The following is a 16,475-nucleotide window of genomic DNA, read 5'->3' on the forward strand; positions in this document are numbered from 1 at the left end:
CACAGAGTGGACTGAGGAAGGAAGGGCTGGCATTCCCAGGAAGCACTCCCTGAGGGCTGATGCTGGCTAGATGAGTACAGGAGGTTGCTGTGGAATACCTCACCGGCTGTGGTTCTGTTTGTGCTTTTTAAATATGTTTTTATTGACTTTAGAGAGAGAGGAAGAGAGAGAGAGAAACATCGATGAGGAAGAAATACTGATTGGCTGCCTCCTGCACATCCTCGGGGACTGAGCCCGAAACTCTGGCATATGCCCTGACCAGGAATCACACTGGGGTCTCCTGACTCATGGGTGGCCGATCAACCACTGAGCCACACGAGCCGGGCTTTGGCTCTATTTTTGTTTTCTCTTTCTTTCTTCGTAAGTTTCCTTTTTGAAAATGCTGACCTTGCCGGAACCGGTTTGGCTCAGTGGATAGAGCGTCGGCCTGCGGACTGAAGGGTCCCGGGTTCGATTCCGGTCAAGGGCATGTACCTTGGTTGCGGGCACATCCCCAGTGGGAGGTTTGCAGGAGGCAGCTGATCGATGTTTCTCTCTCATCGATGTTTCTGGCTTTCTATCCCTCTCCTTTCCTCTCTGTAAAATATCAATAAAATATATTAAAAAAAAAAAAAAAAAAAAAAAAAAAAGAAAATGCTGACCTTGTCTTGGCTCAACTCAGAGGAAAAAACATCACCAGAAGCCCTCACTGAAAGCGAGCGCTCTGGCAGAGACACTCACGGGCAGCCCTCCTCCTGCTTCAAGGCCAGGGCCCATGAAGGGTAGGAGCAGAAGCACTCTGGGAGGCTACTACTTGGTGCATTTAAGGTTAATGCAGCCCCAAACCTTCTGGTTTATCACCAGGAATTGGCAATCTGGGAACAATTGAGTTAAATTATTGTTGTAATTAAGTAAAAAATAAAGGGAACATTCTAGGCTTCTTGTCTAGTTCAGAGAAATTGATTCCAGCATTAACCAAATTTTAAATTGAAACATAAAGTTAACAGCGTGCTCAATGGACTCACTGAGGGCCCCCTGGACGCTGAGCGGCTTGAAAACTAACATGGCTCTCGCACTCCTACCTGCACCTGGCCCCCTCCTTGCTCCATGGTGGCTGGTCCACCCACTGGCAGGAAGCAGAGTGACCCTCAGCGTCCCACAGGGGCATGGCCACCTCCAAACTACAACCACATGACCCAGACCTTCCAAGATGCCTGCACAGAGCCAGCCACACAGGCCGGGGTGGTGGCCGAGGAAGCTCACCCTGGCACTGTTCCCAACAGCAGCCGACTGGAGAGAGCCTCCCGGCCCCCAGGGCAGACCCAGCTCCAAAGGATATGTCAACACAGATAAGGCCGAACAAACCTGGGCATCAGTGTGGGTATGTGGGGGTGGGGAGGGAGGTGCAATAGTGGTTGCAAGTGTGTGTGTGTGTGTGTGTGTGTGTGTGTGTGTGTGTGTGTGGTAAAAATGTGCATGAGTGCGACTGCATGTTTGTGTGTGGAATGGTGCATGGGATAGCGTGCTTGCGAACATGTGTGATTGTGTCTCTAAGAGTTTGCAAGTGTGTGAGTGTGTGTGACAATGTGTGTATTATTCATTAAAAGGTGAAGGCTAAGAGACCACAATTTGAGCTGGAGCAATGGTGAGTTCTGGTTGGTGGGATGAAAGGGCTCAAACTGTGCCCCTATTCACATTTGTACATCTCTAACAGATGTATATTTTTTATTACCAATAAGTTAAAGTTGTTTTGTTTTTAACTCTAGACACCATCCAGCAGTCCCTTCCCCAGCCCTCCAATGATGTCATCCCTGGTCCCTGCATTTCTGGCCTTTGTGTAGCCATCCCCTTGGCTTGTATGCCAGCTGGGAGGTCTAAAAAGGTGGGTCCTCACCTCCCACAGCTTCCAGGTCCCACGGCAGCCCAGGGACCCATGGCAGGGCTACTGCTAGGCCAGGATGGTACCATCCAGGGTCCTGCCCCCTCCCAGGCTGGCCCTGCTCACCGTGCCCCAGGACGTCATCAGTGGGCAGGAGGGCTTTTCCTGGGACTGGTCTCCTGACCTGAGACCCTGGCTCTAAGCCCATGTTGATCCACTCGCTGGGAGTCCGGCAGTCAAACTCCTCATTGTCAAACACCTGGAAGAAAGCAGCAGATGTCAGGAGAAGGCAGCTCAACCCACTGGGGCATGAGTGGCTGGGAAGGCAGAAGATGGGGTACCTACGTAGGCTCCTCCAGGTGTAGGTGCTACAGATTGGGGACCAGAAAGCTGAGCACCTCCTCTGCTGTTCACAGGGGCCCATGAGTTCTGTTTCTATGGAACCCTGAATCCTTGTCAAACTAAACCATCCTGAGGTTCAGGCAGAAGGGTACCTGGGACTCACAGAGGGATAGGGGCTCTCCCTCCTACTGCTCAGGATGATCTAGCTCAGGTCCGAGGCAAGAGGTGGCCCTTGGATTTTCCTGAGCACCCCACCCAGACTTGGAAATGATGGAGAGTCAGGGTTGTCAGGCCACCCTTAGCAGGGCGATGTGCAGCTGGATTTAGCTCTGCCTCCCCAAGAGACACTCAGGGCCATGGAGAGGAAGGATGGGGAGGCGGGTGAAAGCCAGAGCAGGTTATCTTCCCTCTTTCTTCTCCCTGGGCTCAAGTTTCCTCATCGGTACCCCAAAGGGGCTGCAATGATGTCCTCCACTCCATCTCCCCATCTCAGTGAGCCTAGAACAGTGTGAGGGAGGCCTGTACATATTCCACAGTCTAGCTGGGCTGCTTCTTGGTGCCTGTGGGTGGGGGGAGGGTCAGCAGGAGCAGGCCTACAGGCTGCCTAGGCTCTCAGGGAAGAAGTGGAGAATCAGCATCCCATGAGTCCTCGGGCCCCTCTGTCCCAGCCTGGGATGCTTGAGACCCCTAGGGGACTCCAATGATGCAGTTGCCATGTTTGACAAGTACTTGTGATTGCCATGGGGTCCCCTTTCTGGTTTGACCCCTCAACTAAGGTCCTGCACCCCAACCCCCTGACCAGCCCTCCGTGGAAGTTGGGCTCACCTTCAGCGGGAGATAAGTGGGGAAGAGCGGGTCGTTGCCCTGCTCGATGGTCTGGGGGTGGTAGGGGTCTGGGTGCCTGGGCATGAGCTTGTTGGAGTCGATGCCCTCCTTGGCCAGCAATTGTGCAATGTCCAAGCTCAGGTACAGTCGCTTCCGCCTGGCAGAGGAAGACAAGGGAAATCTCATGATGGCTAGTGTGAACAAAATGAATGTCAACAAAAGCCCATAGGATCGAGGTGGCAGGGATGTGGCCCAGGGACCCCTCCAGGGCCCTTTGCCCCTCTGAGACTCATCAGGAAGCAGTGCAAGGACTGGAGCTGGTGTACTGGACTCCAACTGCCCTTCTGTCCTGCCTGCAGTTCTACCACGTTGACCCAAATGTCACCCTCCCCGATTCCACAGCAAGGAAAGCACTTTGTTCCTATTAAAAGACCAAAGGCCTAGAGGCTTTGATGTGAAAACTTGCACCTAGACTCATTTTAGTGACCTCTGTGGGTCACTGAATTGCCCGCTGTCCCTCACCCCAAGTTGTGGGGACACAGCCTCCTAGAGGACAGGCCCTCCCACAGCCCACCAGCCATACCTCTCAATCTCAATCTTGCGGGGGCACTGGCCTGGCAGCACCAGGAAGGGCACCTGCACCTTGGGCTCATAGGCCTGCAGCGGGAAGTCGGCCTGGGTGAGCACCTCGGTGGTGGCGCCGATGCGCTCCTGCTTCAGGCGCTCCTCGAAGTCCTCAGGAAGCTCAAAGGTTCTGACTGCAGGTGGAGGAGGGGCAGGAGCTGCAGAGACTCAGGCTGGGGCTCAACCCCGCCCCTCCAAGCATGAGGCATACACACTACTTTGGGACATGGTGTGTATGTTAGCCTATGGCCGGGCAGTGGTGGGAGAAGCCAGACATGGTGCCAGGCACCCAAGGGAGTGCAAGCCTGAGGGACGAAGCCTCCCGAAGGTCTGCTTGGTCCTGCCCTCCTTGCCCAGAGCCAGAATGCTCCATCTTTCCCTTCCACGCCGCCCACGACCCTGGCACCAGTGGCCTTTGCTGAGGCCAGATGCTAAACCAAACCTCCAGTGAGGACTACAACTAGGCAGGAAGGCAAAGTGATAGCTCCCTGCACATTTGGGATGGGTTCCTGCTATCCCTACCCTAGAACCCTCCCCCCACCAAAGGATATCAGTCTGAAATCCATCCACTCCCTGGGACAATTTTAAACTCAGGGCAACCTGGTGGCCATAGAGCAGAGGCACCACCACCTGGGCCCTGGGCACCTTCAAGTCACAAAATGGACACCTCTCCTTAGACGCCCAGGCCAGACAGAGGCATTCGTGCCATGTCTTGGGGGAGTTGGTAGACACAGACTTATTGGTAGGGTGACCACTCCAGCTTGCCTGGCGCTGTGGTATTGCTCAGGGTTTGGGCTGTTAAGTGGAAAATTCCAGGAAAACTGAAACCATGGAGCTGGGAAATGAGGCGTGGGAAGATGCTTCAGGAGAGAAGCCACCTTCCCCAGGGGCTGGAGGGGCTCAGGACAGCTCAGTGGTGGTCCCCCTGCATTTCCTGGGGGCCCTCTGACTCTTCTTGGGCCTCACCCTCTCTCTGGGGCCCCACAGAAGCCTCCAGAGGCTCAGCTGAGCCCATTCTTTCACCAGAACTGCCAAGTGCTCGGGGAACCTCACAGCACAAGGTCTGGCCAAGAAGGCAGTTTTCAGACCCCTGGTCACCTGCTCTTGAGCCTGTGGGTCCATGACACCATTCCTCTGCCAGAACATGGGCTCCCGGGCCTGCCCTGAGTCTCAGGGCCAAGACGGAGCCTGGGCGAGGAAGCAAAGCCTGGCCTCTGGCCCCTGCTGCCTTGACGAGCCTGCTGGCAGCACAGCGGCCTTCTGCTGCTGGCTGCCCAGAACCCTGACTGCCACCACCCTGTGGCATTTCAGCAGAGCTGCTGACCACCTCACCTTCCCCACCTTGGATGGTGGCAGCACCATTCCCAGCACCCTCACAGCTCTTACATCTGTGGTTTGTAACCATTTTCTGGGCCACATATACTTGTAAGACTGTTGAACACAACAGGCTGGATCCTCAGATCACAGAATGCACACACATGTGATGTTTCCTCTGCCACTTTGGGGGTTCATAGACGCCATGAGACCCGTGGGTCCTGGCAGGATTAATCTGGGTCGTGCCCACGAAGAGCCAGGCCTCTGCTGGGCTTGGAGAGCAGGGGCAGAAAGCTAGGACCATGGGACATCTGTGCCTGATAGAAGGGCTGTCCTGTGTGCCAGCAAGTGGGAGGGCCCCACCTAATTCCTCACTGCCACTCAGGGCCCCACCCTGCTCGCTGCCTCTCCTGGAACCACCCTATTCTTCCCTCCACCACTGGGACTGCCCCACTTCCTGCAGAGCTGTCCCAGTCCTTACCAGACTCATCACAGACACAGGACAGAGTCCTTATGTCCAAACAGCTCCTGCGCACCGTCCTGTGCCAGGCTCTGTTGGAGGTGCTGAGGCCCTAGCAGGGAACAGCTCAGACACAGTCCTGGCCTTCTCCAAGCCCCATCCCAGGGGAGGCAGAAAAGGCACATGTAAATGCCCTACCATCCCCAGCTGGGAGGAGGGAATGGGAGCCTGGGCCCTCAGCACCCCACGCCCTGCACGCAGTACCCTTGTCACAGCTCTGAGAGAGTGTGATAAAGCAACTGTGGCTCACTCAGCACTCAGTTCAGTGAGCAGGGCCCTTGCAAAGCACCTCATCCCTTGTTATCCCCATTTTACATTAGAGGAGACCTTCAGTCAGGGTCTCCTGAAGCTAGAGGTCCTGCTTCTAACCTTACCTGCCCATCCAGCCCTCCAGGGCACTGACCTTTTGGGGTGTACTTGTCAAGGTCGGCCTGCCGTAAGAGGTTCTGGTTCATGCGAGGGCCACAGCATACATCCTAGAAGCAAACCGCAGAACCCCAAGGGGGCATAAACATCCTGGGGATATGTAGGACCTGGGAGGGACCCCAAGGCCAGGTGTCTTCCTGGAGTCCACTGGGAAGCACCACAGGGGAATGGGGGTAGGGCAGAACCAGAGAGTTTATACAATTCCCCATTCACGGCTACAGTGGGCCCTACCCCTTCTGAAGGTCTGGCACTCCTCCCTCAGAGAGCACTCTGGTGTAGGTCCTGGAACTGAGCCGCAAGGCAGAGGTGCTGCAAGGCCAGCAGGGTCTCTGTGTGGACCTCCCATCTCCAGGCAGAGTGGGTATCAGTGGGTCCTTGTCCTATCTCTCTTGGCCCCTCCCCTGCCTAAAACCTTCCTAACACTGGCTGGTGCCTGAATGGCTCAGTGAACCCCCTCTCTGTCCTCTCCCTGCCCCAAGCCTCTATGTCTTCTCTCACAGTGTACTTTCCTCCACATGGGCCATGAGCTCTGTCAGGGACCCCAAGCCTTTGTACTTTCTGTACCTTCTGCCTGGGAACTGCCCCCCTCCCCCACCAGACATCATCTTATCTCTTAGATCTTAGCAGTATGCAACCTCATCCAAGGACCCCTCCCAAACCAGAGCTGGGGAGTTGTAACTTCCCCACCAAAGCCATTGCCCCATGACAACAGAGACATTATCTCTCATTTGTACTGTATCCAGTGCTCAGTCCAGGGCCTGTCACACAGCAGGTACTCAGTAATGAATTGTTGAATGAGAGAACAGATAGATAAGTGGACAGATGGATAGTCAGGAGGATGGAAGGAAAGGTGGATGAGTGGGTGGGTGGATAAATGGACAAATTAATAGATGGATGGGTCAATAGGGGGATGGATAAGTGAACAAATGAACTGATGGGTAGGTGGATGGGTGGATGGATAGATGGAAGGAAGGAAAGAAGGATGGGCAAATGGAACCCATAAGGAGGGCTCAGGCTTGGTAGGAGATAGGCTGCCACACTCACCCCAAGTTCATCCAAGGATCCAGGGCTGAGGACGTCAGAGTAGAATCCACGCTGCTTCATCAGAGGGTACTGCTTACCAGAGCTTGTCAGGGGCAATTTCTGGAGCTGCTCCAAATCTGGGAGTGTGGGTGGGACTACAGGCCAGGGTGTACCTGGGGACTGGAGCTCAGGGCTTGGAGGCTTCTCCAACCCAGAATCTGGTCCCAGAATATTCTTTCTCAGGTTCTGCTCTAGGCTGGCAGGCGTCTTCCTCACAGTATACTTTGGGGCCTCAGCAGTATTGCTGCATTTCTTAGAGCTACTTCCTGGGCAGTAGCCTTCTTTCTTATCCGGTTCCATGCTGCTTCTCAGGGCAATGTCCCAGCCAGAGCTCCTAGGAGAAGATATTGGCATCACTGGGCCTTGCCAGCCTCTGCTCAGTCCCCAGGGACACCATTGTACAGGATGCCTGTTTGCCACCCAAGACAGTCCCAGCCTTCTCTGCACGGATAAGAGAAGAGGGAGCACTGAGGAGGGGTGGTCTCTGCCTAGTCTGGACAGGCACACAGAGCAGGGAGGGTCCCACCGGGAGACGGGGCCTTCCCTGCAGGTTGCCTGTGAGAAATGAGCCCGCGAGTCAGGGCTAAGTAAGAGAGTCTGGGAAGCTCTGCAAATGCCCCCACCCCAATGCACACTCCTGCACTTGCTCACCCCTTTCCCCGGCGTTAGAGAGCTAGGCCTGGCTTCTCACAAGGGGAGACAGAGGGAGGCCCTGAGCTCACTCACTCAAAGAAGGGCACTGTTTGGTTTTCCCTAAAATTATTCACCCACTGGCAGCCCTGGTGCCCTCAGTCCGGCCCTGCTGGATGCCCTGCCTCTCCCTATGTGGGAACAGGGCCATGCCCTGCCTGCCCCACCCATTCCTGCCCTCCCAACCATACCCCAGGATCCAGAAGACAAAATGGCCTCCACAGAGGGACACGATTCTCCACCGCCCACAGATCCCACTGCCAGAAACTTCGCTCAGTGTCAGCCATTTTAGGAAACATACACACCTCCCCACATATCCCCCAAAGGGAGCACCAGATGTGCTACTGGGTTGCACGATCAACCACAACCCTAAGGTCAAGGGTGAGCAGAATTTCATTGTTGGGTGAACAAGCCCTTGGCCACCTCAAAATGCACCAGAATGACCTCCTTGATCAGGGGAGCATTGTAAGAAATTGGACAAAGGTATGGGAGAGAAGAGGTTTCTATATAATACCCAGGCAAAAATTAAAATGAATGAGTTTACAATTATCTCAAAAATATCAATAAAGCCCAAACCAGTTTGGCTCAGTGGATAGAGCAGACTGAAGGGTCCCAGGTTTGATTCCAGTCAAGGGCATGTACCTTGGCTGCTGATCGATGTTTCTCTCTCATCAATGTTTCTAACTCTCTATCCCTCTCCCTTACTCTCTGTAAAAAATCAATAAAGTATATATTTTTAAAAATGTCAATAAAAAAAAGTGGAATGTCTTAACAAAAGGACATAAGGGCCTGGTCCAAGTAACATCCTCTCCCCCTTCCCCATTCAATTTCCCACCCTATGCATGCTGGGAGGAGGCAGCCAGGAATTTGCAATACAGGTCACTCTTTTGACTAGGTGTTCCATGCTCCGTCATCTCTATTTTAGCCACTGTATGGACTGGCTCATGCAGGCCACCTGTTGGATCATGGCAGGGGAATCTTGCCTGGACTGTCCTGAAAGGAAAGTAGGCAGTGGGAGCCGTTTGGTTGCTGAGTCCATTGTAAGAAGGGGATGGTGAGTTGGCAAGACAAATGGAGGGACTGTGAAGAGCAGATGGAGCTCTGACAGGAAGTCCCAGACTCAGCCCAAAGGCTGACCAGCTTCTATCCAGTTAAGCATGCTGGGAGTTACCAGAACTCTGCTCCCTGAATCCCACTCCTGGTGGCCAGCTGCCTCCCAGAACAGGTGCTGAAAACAATGCTAAGTCTGGTCCACCTGTCTAACCGTCACCAGGGTGCTCTTCCTAGAGCATCCTGAAGGACAGAGGTCCCAAAGGAGATCAGCCCCATCACAGCTGCAAACCTACAGATGGCTGTCTCATCCTTGAACAGAATCAACACATAGAGCAGACTTGGAGAGGCCAAGGTCCCAGTTCCACCGGAAAGCATTCTGTTCCCTGGTTTCACCAGCTCCCAAATAGGCTTGAATATGCTCGGCTGCTTCACTGGTATACACTGAGTGGCCAGGTTATTATGATCTCTGAATGCATAATAATCTGGCCACTCAGTGTATATCCTATATAATAAAAGGCTAATATGCAAATTGTCCCCTCAACCAAGAGTTCGACCAGCAGGCAGGCTGGCCAACCGCCCATGTCCCCTTTCCCTGGCCAGGCTGGCCAGACCCCCACCCATGCACGAATTCATGCACCAGGCCTCACATATAGATATATAGATATAGATATAGATCTCCTATCTAATAAAAGAGAAACATGCAAATTGACCGTACCTCTGCTACACCCCCAAGCCAATCAGGAGTGAGTATGCAAATTAACCCAACAAATATGGCGGCGGCCACAGAGCTGGAGAGAGCAGGAGGCTTGGGTTGCCCCCAGTGATGGAGGAAGCCAAGCTTTCTGCCTGCCCTGGCCTGCCCTGGCCTCCGCTCAAGGCTACAAAGTTTCAATTATAGAAGATAAGTAAATCCCAGATACCTGCTTCCAGCCTATGCTTGGGTCACCAGGGGGCGTGGCTGGCCTGCAAACCACCACAGGCCCCTTGCACAGGCCGCCCCACGCTCCAAGGGAACCCCCATCCTGATCCAGGACACCCTTCAGGGCAAACCAGCTGGCCCCCACCCTTGCACCAGGCCTTTATCCTATCTAATAAAAGAGTAATATGCAAATTGACCATCACTCCAACACAAAAGATGGCCGCCCCCATATGAACACAAGATGGCCGCCACAAGATGGCCAGCAGGGCAGGGCAGTTGGGAGGCACCAGGCCTGTAAGGGAGGGCAGTTGTGGGTGATCAGGCCTGCAAGGGAGGGCAGTTGTGGGCGATCAGGCCAGGAGGGGAGAGCAATTGGGGGGGACCAGGCCTGCAAGGGAGGGCAGTTGGGGGCAATCAGGCTGGCAGGGGAGCAGTTAGGCATCAATCATGCTGGCAGGGAAGTGGTTAGGGGGTGATCAGGCTGGCAGGCAGAAGCGGTTAGGGGCAATCAGGAAGGCAGGCAGGCGAGCAGTTGGGAGCCAGCAGTCTTGGATTGTGAGAGGGATGTCCAACAGCCCGTTTAGGATCAGGCCTAAACGGGCAGTCGGACATCCCTTGAGGGGTCCCAGATTGGAGAGGGTGCAGGCTGGGCTGAGGGACACCACCCCCGTGCACTAATTTTGTGCACTGAGTGGCCAGATTATTATGCATTCAGAGATCATAATAATCTGGCCACTCAGTGTATTATAAGGACTGATGGAGAGAGATGCAGAAATGTCCAGGAAACCAGTGTTGCTGAGGGCAAAAGGAGTCTGTGACTGGGAGGGAGGGAGGAAGGGAGGGAGGGAGGGAGGGAGGGAAGAAGGGAAGGAAGGAAATGAAGGAGGGAGGGAGGAAGGAAGGAGGGAGGGAGGAATGGAGGGAGGGAGGGAAGAAGGGAAGGAGGGAAGGGAAGGAGGGAGGGAGGAAGGAAGGAGGGAGGGAGGAATGGAGGAGGGAGGGAAGAAGGGAAGGAGGGAAGGGAAGGAGGGAGGGAGGAAGGAAGGAGGGAGGGAAGAATGGAGGGAGGGAGGGAAGGAGGGAAGGAAGGAAGTGAAGGAGGGAGGGAGGAAGGAAGGAGGGAGGAATGGAGGGAGGGAGGGAAGAAGGGAAGGGAGGGAGGGAGGGAAGAAGGGAAGGAAGGAAGGAAGGGAAGGAGGGAGGGAGGAAGGAAATGGAGGCTATTGATTTCTGTAGCAACTTGTGAGATACGTGCCTCAGTTCTGTGCCAATTTCTAGATGGGGACACCAAGGACTAAGGAGACGATGTGGTAGCTATCCGGAGGGCGATTACGTAGCTGATGAGGGCCAGAATCTCGGCCCCTTCTCTTCTTGGGGCTTCCACAGGAGGTGGGGGTCGAGGAGCAGAGTCCCTCAAACCGCTCTGGTAAACACAGGACTTATCTGCAAAGTTGTTTAAAAATGCGCCCATTTGCCCTGCCTGCGTGCCTCAGTGGTCGAGCCTCTATGAACCAGGAAGTCACGTTAATTCCCGGTCAGGGCACATGCCCAGGTTTCGGGCTTGGTCCCCAGTGTGGGGTGATTCTCTTTCATCACTGATGCTTCTCTCTCTCTCTCCCTCTCTCCCTCTCCCTTCCTCTCTAAAATCAGTAAAAAATATATATATATTTTAAAATGCGCCACTCCTTTCCCACTTGCCAAGGCTCAGACTCATGGGCAGGGATGTGGCCCCTGGGACGGGAGACGGCCTCCTTCCCGTCCACGGACCTCTACGCCTGACTGGGGACCCCCTGCCCGCGCTCGCCCCGCCAAGCCTCCATCCCACCGACCTACCGACCTTCCGACCGGCTGCACAGCGCAACGTCGCGTCTTGCCACCGGTCTCTAGGGAGGTTGGCTGGGCCCGTTGCTAAGGGGCGGGACCATCGGGCTCCTTGGGGCCGGAGTTTCCGTCGGAACCGCCCCAAGTCTGCACCCGCTTCCCCCCCACACTCGGGACTTGGTTCCTCCCGCCTCTCTCGGAGTTTCCCCTCGCGCCGGGCCACCTTGGAGGCGCGGGCTAGTGTCAGCCCTCTAGGGTCTCAAATTCAGGTCCTATAATCCCTCTCCCCTCCCAGACTCTGCTACAGTAAGCGACAGTACAGCCAAGTGCATTGTGAGAACTTTGATTGAATCCTGTGTTGTTTTTTTTTAAAGCTGTGTAAATGATTTGGGGAGAATAATAGGGGAAATTTACGAATTGGACGTTTGTATTTAAGCCACAGCTGCAGGACTGATGGTCAGATCATTGCCAAAACGGTGGCTTCTGGTTCTTTTGCGATGCGGGCGTGGGGGGGTGGGGGGGCAGGCGCAGGAGAAGAGGGGTGAGAAAAGCGGCAGGGGAGGAGCTCAGAGTAACAGCTACCCACCCAACTCCTCCTCCATCTTCCAGGGTGGGCAGTGGGTGCGCCTGCTCCCCCTCCCTAGTTTCATACACCCATTGCTCCAATGACCTGGCATGGGTTCGGGCTTTTATCCTCCTGCCTGTTCTGGATATTGAATTATGTTTAATTTTCTTAGATGTGATCATGGTATTGTGGTTGTACAGGAGACTGTCCTTGTCTTAGCTGATGTGTACTGAAAATTTTCAGGACAAATGTCACAATGTCTGCAGCTGGGACGTCCTTTCCAATGGTTCAGCAAAACTGATATATAGGTAAGTGTAGGTAGGTCCTGGCTGGGTTTGATCCTGGTCACGGCACATACAAGACTCAACCAATGAATGCATACATAAGTGGAATAACAAATCAGTGTTTTTCTCCCCCCCCCCATCAATCAATCAATCAATAAATATAGGTAGGAGATAAATCAACAGTGGTCCAATGCTAACAATTAGGGAACCTGAAGGTTTACAGATGTCCACTCTACCAGTCTTTCAATTTTTCTGTAAAGAAAAGAGATGGATTACAAACCAAAAAAATAAATAAATAAATAAATAAATAATAATAAAAATTACCCCACCTCAACCTAAGAAGCCTTGCTCACAGCCTTCTCAGAATTGGCCCCCTTTCATAGGTGGGGAAACTGAGGCTTGGTAGAAAGATTCCTATCAGAGGAGGTAGTAGGACCTGATGCTCATTACATAGATGTCTTATTTTATTTGACTTATTAGTAATGCTAGTTTGGTGCCAGGCTTGTGCTGAGCATTAAATGTCCAGATTTGAACTGGACCCTGCCCCCACCATAAAATGCCTTCGAGTAGGAGCGCCAGAGTGGCCAGGCATGAGGAACTCAGAGGGAGGACGTAAGATGCGATTGGAAAGAGTGAGTCAACCTTTGCACAGACTTCTGCTTCCTCTCTCCACCTACTCCTGCTCCTGGCCAACTCCTTTTCATTCCTCAACACCCTTTGCTGGTGCAACCTTTTCTGAGCCCCAACCATGGTTCTATTTGCGTTTCTTGTTGGCATTCACATGGTGGGTACTCCGTGATCATTGTAGAAGGAAGGAAGGAGGCAGAACCCATGCCAGGTCATTGTGGAAGGAATGGGCAACAGATGTGTGAGGGGGGTTGGAAGCAAGGGTGGCCATAGCTCTTCCAGGGGATGGAGCCCCCCAAAGCCCTGTTTTGGGCAGTCTGGGGTTAGGTGTGCCCCACTTGGCCTGTGCAGAGGCACTTGCTTCCCTGCTTTTGCCTGGCATTTCCCACACTGGGTACAGCTGTCCAAAAAGCTGCAGTACCCATCTGGTTGCCAGGGCAACATCAGCCCATGGTGGGACGTCAGGGATGACAGAGGCAGAGTGCTAATCCTGAAAAGTTGCCAAGCAACACAGTGGGTTGGTGACATCACAGGGGCCATGGCTGATGGGCACATGGACCGGCGACTGCAGAGAGGGTCTACACTCAGGAGATTCAGCTCACAGAGTCACTCACCCCCTACTATGCAATGATCACTGTGGCATCCCTCAACTGGAAGGTGGGGCTGAGTAATGGGGACCAGGGGGTGCTGCTTTTCCCAGCAGCCCTGGCAGCTCCACCTTGCACCTCTACAGGTGCAGGCAGTGGGTGTGACTGCCTCCGACTCTCCCTGGCAGGAGACTGTGGCACCATCTGCCCACCCTCTAATGGCCCCATCTTCTCCAATGGTTGGGAATGGGATCAGGCTTTGATGTCCCTGCCCTGCCCTGGAGGCCACCATAGCTACTTGTTCCCTGGGAGAAGAACAAGGGGCTGAGCCATGAGCGCACACTAAGCTCCTTGCCCATCCTGTGGTGGAAGGGCAGCCTCTTGCCCTGTATTGGCAGGAAAGGAGGTCAGATTTGCTCTTGTTGAAATGAGGGGAGACCTGATTTTGCCAGAGTTTGTGGGGGGCAGGGCAGTTCTCTGCCCATCTCTGGTGGCCTGGAAGCTCAGGGCTTGGGCAGACAAATTGCTTTGGGTGCCCTGGCCCAGCCCAGCCCTTTCGGGCAAGGGATGTGAGGGCATAGCAGTCCTGTGCTCCCTCCCTGAGCCTGCTTGCTGGCAGTACTGAGGCAGAGCACCGCTTCCCTGCCTGCAGAGATGAAAGTCCATGTGAATGGGCAATAGGAAGGACCTTTCACGGGGCTGGCCAGCCGGAACAGAGAGCAACAGGTGTTCAGACAGGGTAGCTGGGAACTACCTGCTCCCCACCTGCCCTGGGGGCCCCAGGATCTCCCTCTGGTTTGCTAGGCCAAGGGCTCTGAGCTGCTGCCAAGTAAAACCTAGTCATAGGCCTGGGGGTGTCAGAGAGGGCTGGTGAGGTCTGGGGTTCACCCTCTCCTCAGGCCTCCCTGCCCCCCTGCCCCTGCCATTGGCCAGCTGGCCTCAGCAGTTCTGACCAGAATTTCCTTTGATGAATAAAAATGGAAACAAATTCTCCTTTGATCCACATGGTCAGCTTGACAGCCCAGATCACAGGGAGGAGGAGTGGAAAGGAATTCCTGGGGGCTGTAGGATTGAGAAGCTCTGGCCCGTGGATGCTCAGTTCTCATCCCAGCCCGCCCTCCACACCCCTCCCCCGCTGAGGCTCCTTCCCACCTGTACTTTCCAGTTGGAATCTCCTCCCTCTCAGTCTCCCTACAACTTCCCATCGCATCTCAGGCTGCCTCCTCAGGAAGCCCTCCCTCAGCCCACAGAGCACGCTCATACTCTCCTCAGGGGTCCCAGAGGACCATGGTCAGTGCCCCTTGGTAGGCAACCACCCAGAGGTCACTGCTGTGTCCTCCGGCTGGAGGGTGGGCTTGAGCAACAGGACCAAGGGTTACTGCTTTTCCCAGCAGCCCTGCCGTCACTCCTAGAACCCGTCACTCCTAGAAAGACCCTTCGGAAGTGACTAGGAGGCAGAGCAACTCACATCGCAGCCACCACCCCGAAGATGGTGGCAGGGACAGCAGCCCAGCTGCGCACGACCCCTGTCCCCCATCACCGCCCTCTGACCTGTACTTCCAGACCACACCAGAGGACAGGGTCCAGGGTGCTGAGGCTCCAGAAGCAGCTGCCAGGAGGCCATCCCACTGGCCCCTACCTACCTGGGCCAAAGCTCCAGGTGACAGGCGACAGGACAGTGATGTCTTCCGACATCTCCATGGGGCCCTGAGAAGCTGCAGAGAGCTGTTCATCTCTGGGGACATCCCAGCTCAGATCTCCTTCCAAGCTCTGAGGGAGGGAATGGCTGCTCCCATTTTACAGGTAAGAAGACTGAGGCCCTGAAGTAGAGGCCTTGTTAGGGTCACATACACTACTGACCAGGCAGAGCTGGCTTGGCCGCTGGACCCTCTGCTCTTGCCTGGGGACCTCCCAGCTACCCATTCTGGTTCCATAGCCCCTCTTGGCTGACCCTCAGAGCAGGCAGCTGGGCCTGGGGATGGGCAGGATTGCCTTGAGGAGGGTGCCTGGGCTGGGGAGCAGGTGTGGTGTCTGTGGGGGTAGCAGGTGCAGGATAATGGGGCCACTGGGGGAGACCCAGGAAGCAGGTGCTGCCATGGAGGGGGTGAGGTTGCCATTGTATGCCTGGCTCTGGAGGGGATCCCTGTGAACTCCTGGGCCACCCTGGCTGATGCTCAGAGGTCGTCCAGATGCCTGGGCTCAGGCACACAGCCAAGCCCCTCCCCTGGGTCCCAGCAACCGCCAGGTTGTCATGACAACCAGCACTTTCATCCCTGTCCTTTTGTCTGGTCACGGTCCAGCTTTTGTGGACCAGCCATAATTGGGGGTATGGAGCAGAGGGCCTTGCCTCAGGACACACGCAGTGGGGCGGAGTTGTGAACGGCAGCAGAGGGGGCTGAAGGGCAGGTGAAAGAAAACTGGAGACAAAAAAGACTGGGCTTTGCTGGCCGCTGACCCCTGCAGCCTCCTCTCCTAATGGCTGACCACACACCCCCAAGCAGGGTCTGTGAGCCTGGGGATGACCTGGGGCCCAGGCCCTCCTGTCTCCTTTCTGAGTTTCACTTTTCCTTCTGTGAGTGGAGCTGTGAACAACCCCTCTCCCCTGGTGCACTGTGGCTCTGGGAAGTGAAAGAGCATGGGCCAACCAGAGTTTGATATCTCCCCTGTACAACTGGGGAAACTGAGGCACAGAGCAAAGCTGGGCCCTGGCCTGGATCACACCACAGTAAGCAAGTGGCAGAGCCAGGCCTGCAGGGAAACCAGGACATCAAGGCACCAGACCCCCAAAGCAAACGCAAATTGAGCCTCACGGCCATCCCTCCTTCTGACACCCCCATTGGGAGGAGCTTAGCCTGTTTGGAGTGAGCTTCTGCAGGTCCACTACCCTCTATGGCAGTGGTTCTCAACCTTTCTAATGCCGCGACCCTTTAATACCGT

General features: G+C 54.8%; 1 protein-coding gene across 1 annotated transcript in view; it reads right to left on the reverse strand.

Moving 5' to 3' along the window:
• Positions 1-15,239, reverse strand: part of DNAH1 (dynein axonemal heavy chain 1) — a gene marked incomplete at both ends in the record, with an annotated part of 80,128 nt that extends 64,889 nt beyond the window's left edge. Inside the window, 6 exons of the mRNA XM_080675518.1 lie at positions 1,985-2,117; positions 3,026-3,182; positions 3,609-3,783; positions 5,887-5,959; positions 6,954-7,087; positions 15,182-15,239. Coding sequence (XP_080531644.1) covers positions 1,985-2,117; positions 3,026-3,182; positions 3,609-3,783; positions 5,887-5,959; positions 6,954-7,087; positions 15,182-15,239 — 730 coding nt within the window. The remainder of the gene's footprint in view (positions 1-1,984; positions 2,118-3,025; positions 3,183-3,608; positions 3,784-5,886; positions 5,960-6,953; positions 7,088-15,181) is intronic.
• Between the last annotated feature and the right edge of the window lie 1,236 nt (positions 15,240-16,475).

The sequence above is a fragment of the Plecotus auritus genome (assembly GCF_963455305.1).
Source record: "Plecotus auritus genome assembly, chromosome: 6".
Lineage (NCBI taxonomy): Eukaryota > Metazoa > Chordata > Mammalia > Chiroptera > Vespertilionidae > Plecotus > Plecotus auritus.